Source organism: Pezoporus occidentalis, unplaced genomic scaffold (genome assembly GCF_034315485.1).
Source record: "Pezoporus occidentalis ecotype Australia unplaced genomic scaffold, CSIRO_AGI_Poc_V1 ctg1, whole genome shotgun sequence".
NCBI lineage: Eukaryota > Metazoa > Chordata > Aves > Psittaciformes > Psittacidae > Pezoporus > Pezoporus occidentalis.
In genome coordinates, this window is record NW_026912778.1 from 11126191 (window position 1) to 11143073 (window position 16883).

Consider the following 16883-nt stretch of genomic DNA (forward strand, 5'->3'; position numbering starts at 1 on the left):
ATTGACACACTGGTTGCGTTAAGGATCTCGTAATTGCAGTCACTCTACCTGCAGAATTACTCACTGTTCCTAAGCTGTGGTTTGTTGATGTTCACCATGATAAGCATGTTTGATGAGCAACACAGGTAGGCCCTGGGCTTAATGAGACAATTTTTCGTTATTGTCGGTACTGTATTTAGCCTGCGTAGTAGAGCAAAATAGCCACATGCCAGCCTGCTTTAAATCAGTTGCTAGCCAGACTATAGGTAAAAATCAAACCCTCAAGACTGCCCTCTAATGCCAACAGCAGAACTCTGCTCAGACAGCACTTGCATTGGGTATAAAACCTGATGAGGACTTAAGACAGGGAACCTAGCATATTGAATCCATAACTTGAGCAAAAAAGTACATATCCAACTTCTTAACCATCAGGTAATTGCACATTCTAGCACAGAATTCTCAATTAAATCATTATTTTGAACCGAATACTGTGGTTTTCAGTGATTTTTGTGCTATAGCATTTCCCAATAATTGCTATTATAATAATTATAATTTTGAAAGGAGGGTGACTTGCTTATTATTAAAAAATGACATTTAAAACGCAGCAATATTTTTATTAAAGGAAAAAAGTCTATTCAAAGCAAGGTATATCAATTTGCAAAGAACCAGTAAAGAACTAACTTAGGCAATAATATAAATGTCTAACACAGCATGCCTGGATTGAATTCACTATATTTTTAGCACTGTATCAGCTGCTGCCTGCTCTAGGGACATTCCATAGTATCACCTGGTCTAAGTCCTGAGGTCTTCTGAGTCAGGCACTGTATCATAATACAGGATTTCATGCATCTGATCACACACACAAAGCTGGTTTTTAGCAACTTGAGGAGAGAAAACGCGCGTTAGAGCCCTTAGGTCATGGTGAAGATCACTAGAGGGCAGTAGCCAACCCCTAATCTCCCCACAGTTCCACACAAAATCTGAAGGTTTACACAGGAGGAAAGGGCGAGCGCCCGCCCCAGTGAAGATGCTTACGTGTGCAAGATGAAGAAGAAACCTTCCTGTTTGCTACAAGTGTTAATACTCCTCGACACCCTTTCCAGTGTTCCTAAAACCACCCTGTTCTCATAGCAGTTCTAATGGTGTTTGGTGGGTTACAACTCTGCTTCAGGATCCATGGATTTCATAAGAAATTACATTTCTACTCTAACAGTTATGAGAAATGCTTGAAAACGTCAGCCATAAAGGCTAGAGAATAAAAAAAAAAAACAAACCAAAACTAGAAAAACACAGAAATAACCCACCTTCTAATGGCTTATTATTATTACTGACAATTTTAAGCTCCTGACTTTTCACTTATTTTAACAGTCTGGGGGCTTGAATTATGAATGCTGGGATTTCAATATACTCTTAACTTTACCCATAAAGGAGCACTTATCAGAGAAATATTTGGTCACCAACTGATACCCCTATGTCAGATCGACCCGCTTCTAGCAGAACAGCCCTATGAGATCAGACCAGGTCTCTGTTATCCTCTCTCTGACATTAGAGAGTAGTGCACTAGGGAATAAGCAAACAAAAGGGTGAGCAGAGAGTGATGCTTACCCAAAATACTTCGTCAGCTTTTAAAGGAGGTTTTTGCATTTAACAGTCATGTTTTTGCATGTGTTGCAGAAGAGGTCTCACTTTGCTGTCAACAAAGTTGTACATATGTGCAAGAAGCGATTGCTTTAACACCAGGACATGCAATCTCATTTCACACTTGATTTTGAGAAATCTGGCATCTTCACATGTAATCACAGCCTCTGGCATTGCCCCTAGGCCATGAGCTCACAAAGAGGAGAGGTTTCTTTGCAGCATTCTTTACTTGAAGAAGGACAACCTAAACTTTCCCAAAGCAGGATGCTCGCCAGTGCTCAGCCAGAAAAGACAAGACTTTCACAGAACGAAAACCCAGGTAGCAATGGAAAGCCTTTAACTCCTGCAACACATCTTTTCCCAGCATCAAACAGAACAGTGCCTCCCAGTTGCACATCCCAGACTTCCCCTTCTGATTGTATCAATCCCCTCTCTTAGAGAAAATGAGATGTGCAAGACACTAGATTACTCAAAGCTACTATAGGATTCAGCAAAACAAGTGATAATTCATCCCTCAGCGACAAGAACTACTCAGCATCCAAGAAAAAGAGCCAGCAAGAAAGCCATCCACCCAACCAGCAATAACAAATATGTAAAAGACAACTGGATAGGGCTGTAGCCTTAGCCAGGGAGACACACCGGACTCTGCAGGAATCCTGAGGCATCAGTCCCTTTCTGTTTTTTCTTTCACAGCATCAACTTTACACTGGCTGCCTTCAAAAACCTAGTGATCTTACATTTATTCTGCTTGCCATAAACTGAAACCTCACAAAAGGCAACCATCGACACAATGTGCAAGACCACCAATATCACCTCACTGTTTCTGTAGAGGAAGGGAAATGGGAGGATGGTTCCTATCACCGAGGCTCTTTTTCTGCATTTATGCCATGACTGTTGCAATCCCAGTTCTTAAACTTGCAAAGCTGGGCACAGCCTGCCCATGATGCAGTCCCAGCATCTTAAATCACTCAGAATTAGCAACGAGGGCACATTGCAGAAATAATTCTCTGGAAGCCAATGTAACAGGGAGCAATGTTTGGTCCATTTCACCTCTGGGAAGCCGGAGCAAAGCCGGACTGACCCAAAGGATATTGCTTTCCTGAAAAGAAGTCCTTTACGTTCCTAGTCCACGCAATAAGCTCGGTAGTGAGGGTTCGTAATAATAGGATGCTTGAACTATGGCATTACTAAATTAGTCGGCTTTGCAGAGCCCATAAATCTCTCACAGGGGTACTCTTCCACTTCAGCTAGAGAGAAAGTTGCAGCTAGGAGTTACAAAGGGCTCTAGAGGGAATTAGGCTCTGAAGTCTTATTGAATTAGCATTGTTTACAAAGCAGTCATAAGTATAATGGATGTTAATGAGTCTTTAACGAGTCGAGTTACACTGCAACACGTGGTGAAGTACAATAAACAAAAAGGCTGTGCCTCCCTCCTCTTTACTCTGCTTTACACAGGTGTAGAAGCCCTGAATCTAAATTAATCTTCCTATTGAGAATAGAGTAAAAGAGCAGAATCTGCTCTGTAACTTAAACAAAAATAGAAAATCAAAACGCATTTATTTCATACCAAGCCAGACTGGGACTGAATCACATCAGAAGTACATGTTCACACAGACAGCTCAAGGTATTACAGAATCACAGAAGGGCTGAGGTTGGCAGGCACCTCTGGAGGTCATCTGGACCAACACCCCTGCTCAAGCAGGGTCACCATGAGCCAGTTGCCCGGAACAATATCCAGAGAGCTTTTGAATACCTCCAAGGATGGAGACTCCACAACCTCTGGGCAACTTGCTCCAGTGACTGGCCACCCTGACAGCAGAAAAGGCTTTTTCCTTTTTTAGGCAGAAACCCTTGTGTTTCAGTTCATGCCCATTGTCTCTGGTCCTGGCACTGGGCACCACTGAAAAGAGCCTGTCTGCGTCCTCTTTACACACTTCCTTCAGGTATTTGCGCACACTGATAAGCTTCCCCCTGAGCCTTCTCTTCTCAAGGCTGAACAGTCCCAGCTCTCAGCCTCATCTGATACATGAGGCACCCCCGCCTCTTAAACATTCTCATGGCCCTCTGCTGGACGCTCTTCAGTATGTCCATCTCTGTCTTACACTCGGGAGCCCGGAACTGGACCCGTCACTCCCCAGTGCTGAGCAGAGGGGAAGGATCACCTCCCTCCGCTTGCTGGCAAGACTCCTAATGCAGCCCAGAATCCCATTAGCCTTCTTTGCTGCAAGGCTCACCTCCAACTTGGTGTCCACCAGGAACAACCAGGGTTATTCCTCCCCAGGTGTGGAACTTGGCACTTCCCTTTGCTGAACTTCATGATGCTCCTGACAGCCCACCTCTCCAGCCTGCTGAGATCACTCTGGATGGCAGCATGGCCTTCTGGTGCATCTGCTGCTCCTCACGGTTTTGCATCACCTGTGAAGTTGCTGAGGGTACACTGTGCCCCATATCCATGTCATTAAAGATGTTGAACAGGACTCATTAAAGAAGATGTTGAACAGGACTAGAGCAAGTATTGACCCCCAGGGTATACGGCCAGTCATGTCATGCATCATGACCATCCCTCTCTGGGCTCAGCAATTGAGCAGTTTTCAATCCACCTCACTGCTTGCTCATCCAGCCCACACACCATCAGCTTCTCTACAAGAATGTTACAGGAAGCAATGTCAAAACCCAGGTAGACAACAGTCACTCCTCTTCCTGTATCCACCAAGCCAGTCACCTCCCTGCAGGTGGTTATCAGGCAGACCAAGCACGACTTCCCCTCTGTGAAGCCATGCTGAGAGAAAGATTTTACTTGTTCAGTTTTTGCTAAGGCTGGAGAGGAGAGGAAGGACATATTGTCATCATTACATGTCATTGCAGAAAGAGCCCTGGTGCCTTCTGAACAAAATATTTCAGCCTTTATTCACACCAGGCGGCCACTATGTTTAGCTACTTAGCTCTTGAGACCACCTCAGTCACAAGCAATCTGAGGTACACCTCACCAAAGCTTCCAGACAAGCTAAATCCCACTGAGATCAATTCCAGCACTCAGTTCTGATTTTGACAGGCTGTCAGTTAAAGAGCAATGCGACCTGTCTCAACAGTGGCATGCCTGAGAAGACAGCCGTCATCAGGAAATTGCCAACACCTCCCCACCACGCTGGGTGACTCACCTTGCACAAACACACAGCGCACAGCCTCAGGTTTTGCCTGATATATTCAAACATTTCATAGGATCATCATAGAACATAGCATGGTTTGAGTTGGAAGGAACTTTAAAGATCATCCGGTTCCAGCCCCCTGCCAAGGGCAGGGACACCTCACACTAGACCAGGTTGCTCAAAGCCCCGTCCAAGCTGGCCTTGAGCATTTCCAGGGATGGGGCATCCACAGCTTCTCTGGGCAACCTGTGCCAGTGCCTCACCAGCCTCATAGTGAAAAATTTATTCCTTGTGTCTAATCTAAATCTCCCCTCTGTCAGTTTAAAGCCATTCCCCCTTGTCCTGTCACTACCTGACAAGCAAGACTACTCCAAAAAGATGGTCAACAAAAGGTCATAGCCAGTTCATCAGCAAAAGAATGAGCCTGGAGGCAAGGCAGTAGGATCTGTGTGATCCTGGGGATGGATCATTTTGGGGGTGACAAAGCCAGGCTGCTGAGAGGGTGGGTTTATGCATTTTAGAGGTATTCTGTGCATCCCCTGAAACTTCTATCAAGTCCTTAAATAAAGTGGGATCTTTTACAATCATCCACAGCGTAATAATGTTGAGGCTGACACATGCACTGCAGATTGGAGCATGCATCAAATCAGTGAGGCCAAAAAGGTGTAAAATTAGGGAAAGTGAGCCTTTATGAATGCAACAGCCTTCTAACTGGCATTCATACAAACCAGGGCAATCCAAAAGCAAAACAGATCAGATTTTACTTTTACGAAAGGCTTTTAATCCTGAAGAACAAAGTGTGTTACATTGAAACTACACTACAAAACATGCTCACAGCAAGACGTGCCTCCTCGGAGGTCAAATATGACAAGCACGTAACAGCACTATTGCCCTGGAAGTCCTTTCTGCCAACAAAAGCACCAAGAGATAGTTCACAACTTCCTAAGATAAGGATCAAACTTCTGGAGTTTTTAGGATCAAAATTTAGCTTATGGGCATTGCAGTATCTCAGAGCATGAGAAGAACATCATCTACTGAAGCACAAACAGCACTTCCTAGAGCACTCTGGGGTTTTGAAGAGAGTGCCCTGTTATCAACCCAACTATACAAGAGTTTCTAGGAAGGAACCCCTTGGGATGGAGTCCCAAGTCCTATCATGGCATCACCTGACCCCGATGATGCCATCATTTGTGACAAGTGAGTAAAATAGAGGACTGAGGTCCTTCTTCTGAGACAGAGGAGGAAGACATAAAGGAAGACTGTAGCTGCAAGCAACAGGAGCTCTGAAATAAGAGGTGCCTCTGTAGCTGGGGAGCAAGATGGCAACCAAGCAGCTCCAGACCTGGAGGCAGAGACCATTAGAAGCTATGAAAAGACTGGAAACTCGTATTCTAAACTTGCTAGCTCAGCCTCATGCCACTGAGAGTGCATGGGTAAACAACCTCACAGCAAAAGACACCAGAGTGCCAGGAACCGCTGTACGTACAGCTGAGGGTTAAACTACTACATGAAATGCCTTCTCCCATGGTTCAGACCACTGCAGAGTCAGGATTGACATTAATAAAGCTGCCTTGTCCTACAAGTAGGACCTGTTGCACTTTCTTCATTCTGCCATTCCCTGCCAGCCATGAGATCACCCAGGAGTGTGGCAGCCTTGCCACGTTATGCAGCAGAATCTCCAATCCAGACCGGCAGGCAACAGGCCAGCTGCTGCCCCTGCCATGCTGTGGTACATGACTGACCTTCTGCACTGGATCCATCAGCCACACGGACAACACTTTCCACTGGAAATTCAATAGCTGGCTTCTTGTGCCACAGATAATGCCAGTGCTTTGCAAGCCTAGTATCCACTGCTTCAGGTGAATAATTCCATATAAGCCCATGGTTATATGGGAGTCACAAATGAAGAGGTAAGAAAAGGCAGGAAGACGATCTGTTTTCAAATAAAGGCAAACCTAGATGTCGCTTTGAAGACGCCTGACACCTCCCAAAGGACCCCCCGTCAGAGCCCATGGCTGAGCAGAGGACAGCGGTGCCAGTGCTAACGGGGCAAGGGGTAAATGCCACCATCACCCGCCCAGCTGCAGCCACCGCTCCCGCCGCAGCCGTGCTCCGGCCGCGCACCGCGGGGCCGGGCCGGGGAGCTGCTCGGGGCGCAGCCCCACCAGGAAGGGACCCCCGGGAGACGGCGAGGGGCGACCGGAGAGAGGGCTGCAGCCGTCGGGGGAGCTGAGCCGGAGCAGAAGCGCCGTGCCGGGAGACGCGGCCGCGGTGTCCTCCTTGGGCTGTCACAGAGCCGTGCACGCGTCCCCGCGGGGCGACCCCGAGGAGCCCATGGGGGCTTGAAAGCTAAAAACCATGTTAAAAAGCCTTTGCCCGCCTTCCCCACAGAGTGAAGGCCCCACCGTGGCAGTGCAGGGTGATGCTCAGGGCTGCGCGGCCGGCCCTGCGGGACAGCGAGGGTGCCCCGCGCCCCCACCGCTGCCCCGGGGCAGGCCGGCTCGGGGGGACCCAACGCGGGAGCTGCCAGAGGGAAAATAAACAACTTTCCTGGTGTAAAAAGTTGCCTTGCAGGTGCCTGCAGCTGGCGGTTAACACAGACAGTAAGAGGATCAACTCCATCTCCGGCAGTGGAGCAAAAGGGGAGGGTGGGGGAAATAAAAGCCCCCGCATTTGCTATTCAGAGTTTAGTTAATGTGGATGATAACGGTTAGTGTTTAATCCCATTGTACGAGAATGAATATACCGAAACCTACAAGGGTCCTGGCAGAATAATGCGTCCCGCAGCACCGCACCAGGGGCGCCCGGGCGGGCAGCCGGCCTGGCCCACCCCGCCGGCCGGGGGAGACGCGTCCCGGGGCCGCCGCCGCCTCCCGCGGGGCCACTTCGCGCTCCCGACCCTCATGGCGTGGCTGTGGGTCCCACCGGGGCGGCGGGGTGAGGGCCGGCACCGTGCCCATACCCCGGCCGCTTCTGGTGAGATGCTCTGGCAGGAGCGGCGGTGCCGCCCGCTGTGCACATCGGGGGAAGTGTTTGAGGTGTGTGCTGCTCCCCTTGTAAATCACAAGGGGAAACGGGTGGGAAAATGCGGGGCACGGGAGGAGACGCAGAGGCGTCCGAGAAAACACCTCCCGAGCCCACGCGGCTGGAGCAAACGCCGTCCGCACGGAGCTGTACGGAACAAGGCGGCGCCGCCGCCGGGGCGGACAGGATCCGTCACCGGGCGGCCCTTCCGCCGCCCTCGAGGTTTCCCTCCCGACCCTTCCCTCCCCGGGGGTCGCGGCGCTCTTGCAGCAGCCCTGGGGCCGGGGGCGGCAGAGCCGGGACCGGGGGGGGCGGCGGGCGGTCGCCCCGGTGAGGGCCCCGTTGGCGCACCGGCGGCCGTGGAGAGGGCCTGGGGGGGCCTCGCCCGCCACCGCGCTGGCGGGGGGGAGAGGGGCGGCGGTGGCGGGCGGCCCCCCCGGGGGGGAGCAGCGTGGCAGGGCGGCCCCGGCGGGGCGGGCCGGGGCGGTGCGGGGCGGTGCGGGGCGGGCTGGGGGCTCGGCGCGCTCGGAGGGCTCGGAGCGCGGCTGCCCGGGCGGAGGGCCGCGGAGAGGAAAGCTAACAATGCTGTGAAAATATGTTTGCAGAAAATAGACAATTGTTGGATTAAACGTATTCAAGTATGAAATAATGCCTTTTTGTGTAAAAAACCTCAGCAATGTGAGCGTACAAAAGTTCCCCTGTGGCAGTTACTTGCTCCCTTTGTGAGCTTTGCGCTCCAGCGTCTCCACTTGGCGCGTTTAACTCGGAGCCCCCCTTTAAACGCGATTGTTTCTTTCTTTTTAATGACATTTACCGGATCAAAACATGCTGTTAATTCGATCAGAAAGCTTTACCCTCCTTAACAATGCCACAATAATTTCTCCTGAAGTTTGTTAAATTGACCAAAATTAGGCAAATGAATAGGGGGTCTGTCGGCGATCCCGCTCGCAGGTGACACCGAATAATGCACTCTCGGGCCAGCTGCGATCCCCTCTTTATTTGCCCCTCTTTTCTTTGACCCGCATTATTAAAATTTAGGCCCAATGAAACTATTCATACTTTTCAATGGGACATTTTCCTATAGGATAATAGGCTACAAATTGAGCCTCTCCAAAGGAGAGGGGGGGAAGCAGGGGGGGTAAAACAACAACGCACAGACGCGCACACCACACAAAAAAGGAGCGTCGTGTGCCAAAGGCTGGCGAGAGCCTCCCTGGGCCGGCGGGAAAGAAAGAGGGGGGCTTAAGGAAGGGGGGGGGGGGGGAATCGTGTGCCAGCCCCCCGCTCCCACACCTGCCGGGGTGTCCCCGGCGCATAAAGCGGTGTAAACAAAAAAAGCCTCGCTGCCATCTCTCATAAAGATGGACGTGTCACCAAGTCGTGTGAGAAAAGCCTGAGAACAAACGGGGCCACTCCGTCTCCAAGGGTTCTCCCTTGAACTGGGCGGAACAGCCTATTAAGGGCTTACTTAATTACTTTAATGACTCTGGACAGGCTTTAAAATGCAGTCAGCGCCGAGGCTAAGGGGAGGGGGATTGGGGAGGGGACGGGGATTTGCAGGCAGGCGGCGGGGACGGGGATGCGGCGAGCGGGGCGCAGGGCGCCATCGCGCCCTGCGCCCCGCTCGCCGCATCCCCGTCCCCGCCGCTATTGTGGGACCATCACGTGTATCCGCGGGGTCCACGTGGGGTGACACAGCTGGGCTGCCCCCGGCTGCATGGGGGGGGAAAGAAGAAGAAGAGAGAAGAAAACCAACCCACCCCTTATCCCTCTCTCGCCCCCTTCCACCCTGATCTTTAATGCATACATTCCCCCGTCGCCGCTCGCCCCTAATCCTATGGGATCAGCGGGCCCGTGGAGGCCCCCCCCCGGGGTCCCCCCCAAGAAGTGATGGCTTTATAAAGGGGCTCGGAGAGAGCGGGGATGCAGTGCCCAACCATGGCCTCCAAGCTCAAGGAGCGGAGGGTGAGCCGCAGCCCGCCTTGCGCGCACGGCTCTGCGGGGCCGCCGGGAGAATCCAGCATTGCCCCCTCACCTCCTTCCCCTTCATAAAGCACGCCCCCCCAAAAAAACCCAACCCACCCGTCCCCAAAATAAGGCTGCCCTGCCGGGGCCGCCCGTGCAGACGGGGCGCTTCCGGACAGCGCGGAGAGGACCGGCCGCCGGAGCATCCTTCCTGGGTCCGCTTCGCGCCCGATGTCTCTTCTTGGAGTGGGGCCGATACCGGCTGCCCTGGAGGGGTCGGGACAGGGGCCGGCTGCCCCGACGAGGCCGGATCCGGCCGCTTTCTCCCCTCGCTAACGCGCCCCGTCTGTTTTGCAGAGGACGCCGGTTTCCCACAAAGTGATAGAGAAGAGGAGAAGGGACCGCATCAACCGCTGCCTCACCGAGCTGGGGAAGACGGTGCCCATGGCTCTGGCCAAGCAGGTAGGCGGGGGATGGGGGGGGGAGCAGGGGGTGTCAGCACCCAGGCCCTTCTCCCTTCTCCCCGGTGCGGAGCGACACCACCACCACTCCCCACCCCGATGTGAGGGGTTTGGGGCCGTGGGCCGGCGGAGCGCAGCCGCAGGGGAGATGTGATCCCCCTCTCCCCGCCCGCTGCAGAGCTCGGGAAAGCTGGAGAAAGCGGAGATTCTGGAGATGACGGTGCAGTACCTGCGGGCTCTGCATTCGGCGGAGTTCCCCCGTGGCCGGGAGAAGGGTAGGTAGGCAGGGGATACCGGGACACACACCCTCTAACCCCCCACTCCCGGCCGGACCCTGAGGAGCTCGGCTCCGCTGCCCTTGCTTTTCCAGCAGAGCTGCTCTCCGAGTTCGCCAACTATTTCCACTACGGCTACCATGAGTGCATGAAGAACCTGGTCCACTACCTAACGACGGTAGAGAGGATGGAGACCAAAGACACCAAATACGCCCGCATCCTGGCCTTCCTCCAGTCCAAAGCGCGCTTCGTCACAGAGCCCCTCTTCGCCTCCCTGGGTTCCCTCCCAGAGCCGGACTTTTCCTACCAGTTGCACCCCGGGCCCGACTGCCCCGGGCACGGCCACAGCCCTGGCGAGGCCGGGCTCCAACCGCCCTCGGGGGGCCCCTTCCCGTGGCACGGCGCGGCCCGCAGCCCACCCCTGCCCTACCACCTCCCCGGCGCCGCTGTGCCCCTCGCCGGCCCCGGCCAGCAGCGCAGCACCTTCCTGTCCTCCGTGCAAGGGCTGGACCGCCACTACCTCAACCTCCTCGGCCATTCCCACCCCAACGCCTTCGGGCTGCCCCCTGGCCAGCACCACTCCGTGCTATAGACTCGACCCCGCCCGAAAACCCTATTTATGACCGCGGACACTGAGAGTTACGCCCGGGCGCACAGGGAGGCTGCCGGGGCCATGGAGATGCGCGGCAGTCTCGGAGGGCTGGGAGCTCGGGGCCTGCCTCCCTCCCTCCCGGGGGTCTGGACCGGCCTTTCCCGCTCTCCTTCCCACCTCCGGGTGCGGTGCCTGTACAAGGGATGCCTTGGAATAAATGTTTATACCCGGCGCCCCTTCTTGTTTCCGGGAGGGCCCCCCCTCAGGGGGCAGGGGAGCCTCCCCCACGCACACCCCCAGGGGTAAAAACCCACAAGCGAAATGTGCTGGCTGGGAGAGCCGTCGGAGGGATGTGGTGCGTGGGATGCCCACGGCATGGGGACACTCCCAGAACCCCAGTTGGTGCTGTCTTCCTGTGCGGGGATGCTCCCAGGGACACGCGTTCGAGAGGCCCTGGGATCTCCCGTGGGTTTTGCCAGAGAATTTCTCTGCGGCGCAGGTTGCTCAGAGGAGGAATAATGGGGAAGGCCCAAGACGGGGCGGGGAGGGCGGGCGGCGGGGACGGAGGTTCAGAGCACCGAGAGTAAAGCAAATAAAAGCTCTTGAGAGCGAGTCCTTCGAGACCTATCGGGGCCCTTTCGGTGCCACCCGCACCGGGTGTCCCCGGTGTCCCCGCACCCTTGGCAGGAGGGCAGGAGGATCCCAGCTGCCCCTGGGGCAGCCCGGCGGGGCCGGAGCTGCCGACGGGTAAATTAACTTATTCCAGTTGGGTGGAGAGACTTTGAGGAGGTTTGACCCGGGTTGTTTGCCCAGTCACGGAATGGGCTGACCCGCAATTTGTAAACCAACCCGACCCTTTATGCGGAGACAGACAAAAAGATCTTCATTACAATGAGTAGAAAGTTGAATGTGTATCTTCCATTTAACCTGTAAATACAGGAAAAGCTGCTATTTCAGATTAGTGGGGAAGAGGTCACACGGCAACGAAATGGGTCAGACAGAGGGGAGAAAAAACCCTCATTTCCTCAGGACACCTTTAGGATGGTGAATCCATCGAGAACCTCTTTCCTGCTCCGTGTACACAGTGCAAGATGGGATGAGCCAAAAGCATTCAGCAGCAGCAGAATGGCTGGTGCCTGTTACACAAACACACATCCTGCACTCACCAGCGCTGGGTGCAGGATGTGAAGAAACTGCTACACAATTTTTATTCTGTAAGAACTAAACTATGGTGAACCCCCTTTGGCACCAAGGCATTAACGATACAGCCTTTTCCTGTAAATAGAAGTTATTGATGTGTTCAGCATTTCAGTCCCTGTTAACAAAATTAAACAAAACTTTCCTTTGCTAAGTAGATTTTCTCTCTGGGATTAGCAGAGGGCCACCACGGTCAAAACTGGGGTCATTTACATATAATTTTGCAAACTCGCACTGGTCCATGACAGTCTTTGTATCCCCAATGTTGCTATTCTGGATTGTTTCTCTTTTTCCTTTTCTTTCTCATTTAGTTGTAGAGGATAAACCCCTCTTTGGCTTTACAATGACTTTAGGATAAAAGTCTTCCCCCTCTGCCCGTGAAGGGCTCTGAGCTCATCCCCAAAGCCAGAGACCCTGGCTTTTGCCCTCAAAATTATTTTGGCACCCGGTAAAGCCAGTAGTACTGAGGGATGGGAGCTGAGCTGCATGGGGTAGATCCTTGGGGGCAGTGGAGTTTACCCAGGACAGGCATCCTCTGTGTTTTGACAGAGGTCCGGCTCACTTGGTTTTACTTCATTTTACATTTCTGTGCCTGCAGGACAGAGGTTTTTAGCTGCCCCCCTCCTTCAGGCTCATTTTAGTTCAGCCATGAGCTGATGCCATGCCTGGTGGGAGCAGGCAGGAGCTGAACATCACCTATGCTGGGCCAGTTAAAACCCATAGCTGATCCCAGGTGGGGTGCCTGTCTGAGCTGGCAATGCTCATCTTCCAACACGGCAATGCCATTTACTGGTGCCTGGCAGCAGATAGCATGGGAACAAACAGAGGGGTTTTGTTCCTGAAAATAAACTACTTTAACTCCCAAAGCACCCAAAATAGTAGCCTCTCTGTTACGCACCTGCTTGGCTAAAAATCCTGATGATGAATGACTTGCTGTATCCTTTCCTATTCCTTTCCTTCAGCTAGCAGCTTTCTCCTTCTTAGCCTTAATCTGCCTCATTTTGCCTTGCCTTCCTTTCCCGTGATTTTCAAGTCCTCTTTTCCACCTCTTCTTCTCCCCGTTATCTAAACTCCTCTCTTTTCCTCATGCTTTCCAAGCCCTATATATACTGCAATTCTTCTCAACACAGAAAATTATTGTACAGCACAGTCTCATCTTAGTAATTTCTTTATATTGAAGGCAAAGAATCATTTTGGGGATCAAAGGACAGTTCTGAACCTGATACAGTATCTCACTTGTCATTTACTCAGGAAGTAAGTTTATGTAGATCTTTTTAATATGCCTTACTGAAAACATCTCCAACTCCCTAATTTATCATATGGATTTATCTGCATTATCAGGGAAGTACAACATCATCAATTAGATCAATGAGGCAGAAGTAGCCTGTGCACAAACTCTCCACATTAAACATTTACATTTCAAACAGGCAACAGGTGAAGCCTGGAAGGAGGTGTTACCGTGCCACTCTTGCTACTTAAATAAGTAATAAATGCTTATGAATTTTGAGCATATATAACACAGATCAGAACTCTTCTTTCTTCCCATGGTTCAAAGAGGGCATCGTTCAAAGATCTGGGGATTTGGTGGCAGTGACACCCTGTGGAGTTTCCAGCCTTGGAAACAGAGCCCATGGCACAAAGCACAGTCCCCAAACTCATGCCAACACAGTCATTCTGAGGACAACTTATCAATCAGGTCACTAGCTAATGAAAAAAGAGCGTTTTATTTTACTTTGGGTCAGTGACCCTGCTGTGGCATTGGACCACAAATACTTGCATCAGTACATCTATAGGGTTGAACCATGGGTTGGGAAGAGGCAGCTGAGGGAAGGAGGAGGAACAGCACTGCTGAAGGCTCTTAATCAGAGATCTGTTCTGGTTGTGGCGCACATGATAGCTGGCTTCCTAATAGTATGGGTGCGACCCCTTTCCTGCAGTACCAAAAGTCCTGCCAGTTTGTAAGTCTGGCTGTGCCACTGCTGTGTCAGATGCTGCTGCTGTTTCTCAGGCTCAGAGGTACCCCAGGGCAGCCTGCACAACTTGACCAGGGTTATGCCAGAAAAGCTTAGGAGAGCAGATGGTCTCAGGTGCCAGGGTACAATGCCCACCCTATCCCAAATCAGCTTCTTACTCTGCTACCATGTTCTTAGAGTTAAATAGTGCCTTGAAGCCCAGATGGATGTTTTCTCTTCATAAAGTAACGAGGCATAAGGAGGAGACCTGTTTGCCTGTGGCTCTTGGGACAGCTGAGCACTTGTCCAACAATCACTTTGCAAAGGCAGTCCTTCAGAAAGAAACTCTCCGTCTGACAGTTTCATATTTGCTGCAATGCAGCATCTGATCCCACAGTTTGCTTCCTGCCTTGGGTGAGCCCATCCCCTCTCACATCATCATGTTTATTTCTAGCAGACTTGCCCACAGATTGCGTAAAGGCTGTTTTAAGAAAAGAACGGTGGAGTCTCTTTAAGAGGAGATGCAATTACGATAAGATGTATAAGAAAGAAACCTTAGTATGTATATGAGGTTAAAGCTCTGATACCTACCCACATACCGTACTATTGGCAATGTAATTTTTAATCACTGGAAGAACACATCCAAGTGCAGTCCTAGTCTATGTAAAGACTGTGTAGATAAATAATTAGGCTCTCTGAACAACTGAGTCCTGCAAGGCAACATGGAATTCATGACCCAGTTGTTATGCTTTTAGTGAATGTTTATGAAGGTAGTTTTACCTGCCTCCATCTCTCAGCCTTCTGTTGCTAGCCTGCTTAGACATTCTTCTAGGAAGTTGGAGTCTCAAGGTTGAAGTCTTCGAGGCTAAAAACTGGGTGTCCCTCTTTGGGAGCAGCCACTTATAACCACTCTGCCCCTACAAAGCAACTTGCTTTGCCTTTGAAGGAAACACTGTGCCCGCAGTTAGTCCTGTGAAAGGAGAGATTAGATGGTAGCTTGTCCGGAGAGGGTTTGATCTCAGGATATCATGTTGAAGGAGACATCCAATTTAGATTGCAGGCGTGAAGTGGTGACAGCATTTCAGTGCTTTCTCCATGCCAGGGAGGAATGAGGACTATAGCTTTCGCACCTCCATTCTCTTCTTCTGGAGGTATATATGGTTTGTATACCATATGCTTTGTGTATCATGGTTTGATACAGGGATTTGATACAGCTGTGCAATCTTAGTTCTTACACCATGTGATGCCACTATAGCTGTGAGTAAAAGTTAGGGTGCCGAGTTTTTCTGCCAGAGGTGCTAGGATGGAAACAATTTACCCTTACTATCAAACTGACTGCTGGGTTTTCAGGATTGGAATCTGTAGAAGGAACAGTAACAACACCACCTATACAACAAACCCCACATAGCTTCAGTTTTAAAATTAGAAAAGTGTAATAGGAACCAATGGTATTCACCAAGTGCAGATTACAAGACTTCAAGAGCCTCAGGAAACTTTGAGACAACATAGATTAAATACAGCACAACTATATATTGGAGTGTTCTAAGGGAATCAATATAACCTGACTCCTGCATATTCCACTATAAACCCCCTTTTTATCATAGGATGTAATAATAATTTTTCAATGCAACAGACTTTTTTCATACAGTACCTTCTCCACTCTTAATGATGAAAAAACATGGGTTGGGAGTTTTATTACTGAAAGTACTGTAAATTATCTCTGATGTCTGGAGAAGGAGAGAAAGCAACTGGAAAAAGAGCAAAAGTATACATATCCTTTGCCGCATAATGCCAAACCTGTTAGATAGCAAAGATCTATGAAAGCCAATAAAATGATGATTAAAAGAACCCCTGTTTACAGCATGCTACAACTCACCATCTGCAGGAAAGGCAGTATGTTAAAACAAACAAGAGATTCCTACATGCTTGTTAACTATATGCATATATATATGGAGGTGGGCAAAGCTTCCTGGAGATGCCTGAAGCTACAGTTGCTTCCACAGGGAGACACAATGGTGTTGCATCAGCAGAGAGCTTACCAAACAGGTACATATTTCAGTGGCTCCTCACACTCATTTTATTAATTCAGCTATGCAGCCAGATATTTACAAAGATACATAGAAAGTAAACAATCTAACCTGGTCCTGAACACACAATTAGTCTGATTATGAAACTGGCAGAACAGCTACAAAACAGGTCCTACTGCCTCTGGTACTCAGTGCATAAAATACTCCCCCAAGGCAAAACCCCACAAACAACAAAACCACAACTAGGCAGGACAATCTGTGCTTCAATGAAAGGCCAAACTCCATCTGTGTGCACACACAGGAGCTAATCCAACTCCATGAGGTCAAAGGATCCTCCTTTCCATGGTGAGGAGCTTCCAAGCAGCAAAACAGCATGCTTTCACCTAGTATTTCATCTTCTTCAAAGCTATTTGCAATTCTCTGTGCTGCACCTTTGCCTCTCCTTTTCCGAAAATTAATCTTCTTAGTAGCATTAATTTTCTTGGTCTTTCGTATGCTCCATGCAGGTAGAAATTGTGCTACATTCAGCTTGTTTTATGCTCTCAGAAGGAGCTTCTACCACCACTTCACAAAGCAACTTACTGAATATGGCAAGCAACAAGTAGGTAAGACAAGCATCCCTGCAAG

General features: G+C 50.6%; 1 protein-coding gene across 2 annotated transcripts; it reads left to right on the plus strand.

The window, feature by feature from the left end:
- Positions 1–9435: 9435 nt before the first annotated feature.
- On the plus strand, positions 9436–11309 carry HELT (helt bHLH transcription factor). 2 transcript variants are annotated; one of them, XM_062624180.1, is made up of 4 exons: positions 9436–9752; positions 10110–10214; positions 10392–10488; positions 10584–11309. In XM_062624180.1, exons 1-4 carry the CDS (start codon positions 9711–9713, stop codon positions 11078–11080), a joined length of 741 nt encoding a protein of 246 aa, XP_062480164.1. In that variant the 5' UTR covers positions 9436–9710; the 3' UTR covers positions 11081–11309. The 2 variants fall into 2 exon arrangements, with proteins under 2 accessions (XP_062480164.1, XP_062480983.1); XM_062624999.1 differs by having other exon boundaries at positions 10587–11309.
- Positions 11310–16883: the final 5574 nt, after the last annotated feature.

Excerpts from the sequence above, each read along its gene's own strand:
- HELT (XM_062624180.1), top strand. The coding sequence starts at position 9,711 with ATGCAGTGCCCAACCATGGCCTCCAAGCTCAAGGAGCGGAGG. Across the intron at positions 9,753-10,109 it reads CCAAGCTCAAGGAGCGGAGG|AGGACGCCGGTTTCCCACAA; the intron begins GTGAGCCGCAGC and ends TCTGTTTTGCAG. Across the intron at positions 10,489-10,583 it reads CCCCCGTGGCCGGGAGAAGG|CAGAGCTGCTCTCCGAGTTC; the intron begins GTAGGTAGGCAG and ends TTGCTTTTCCAG.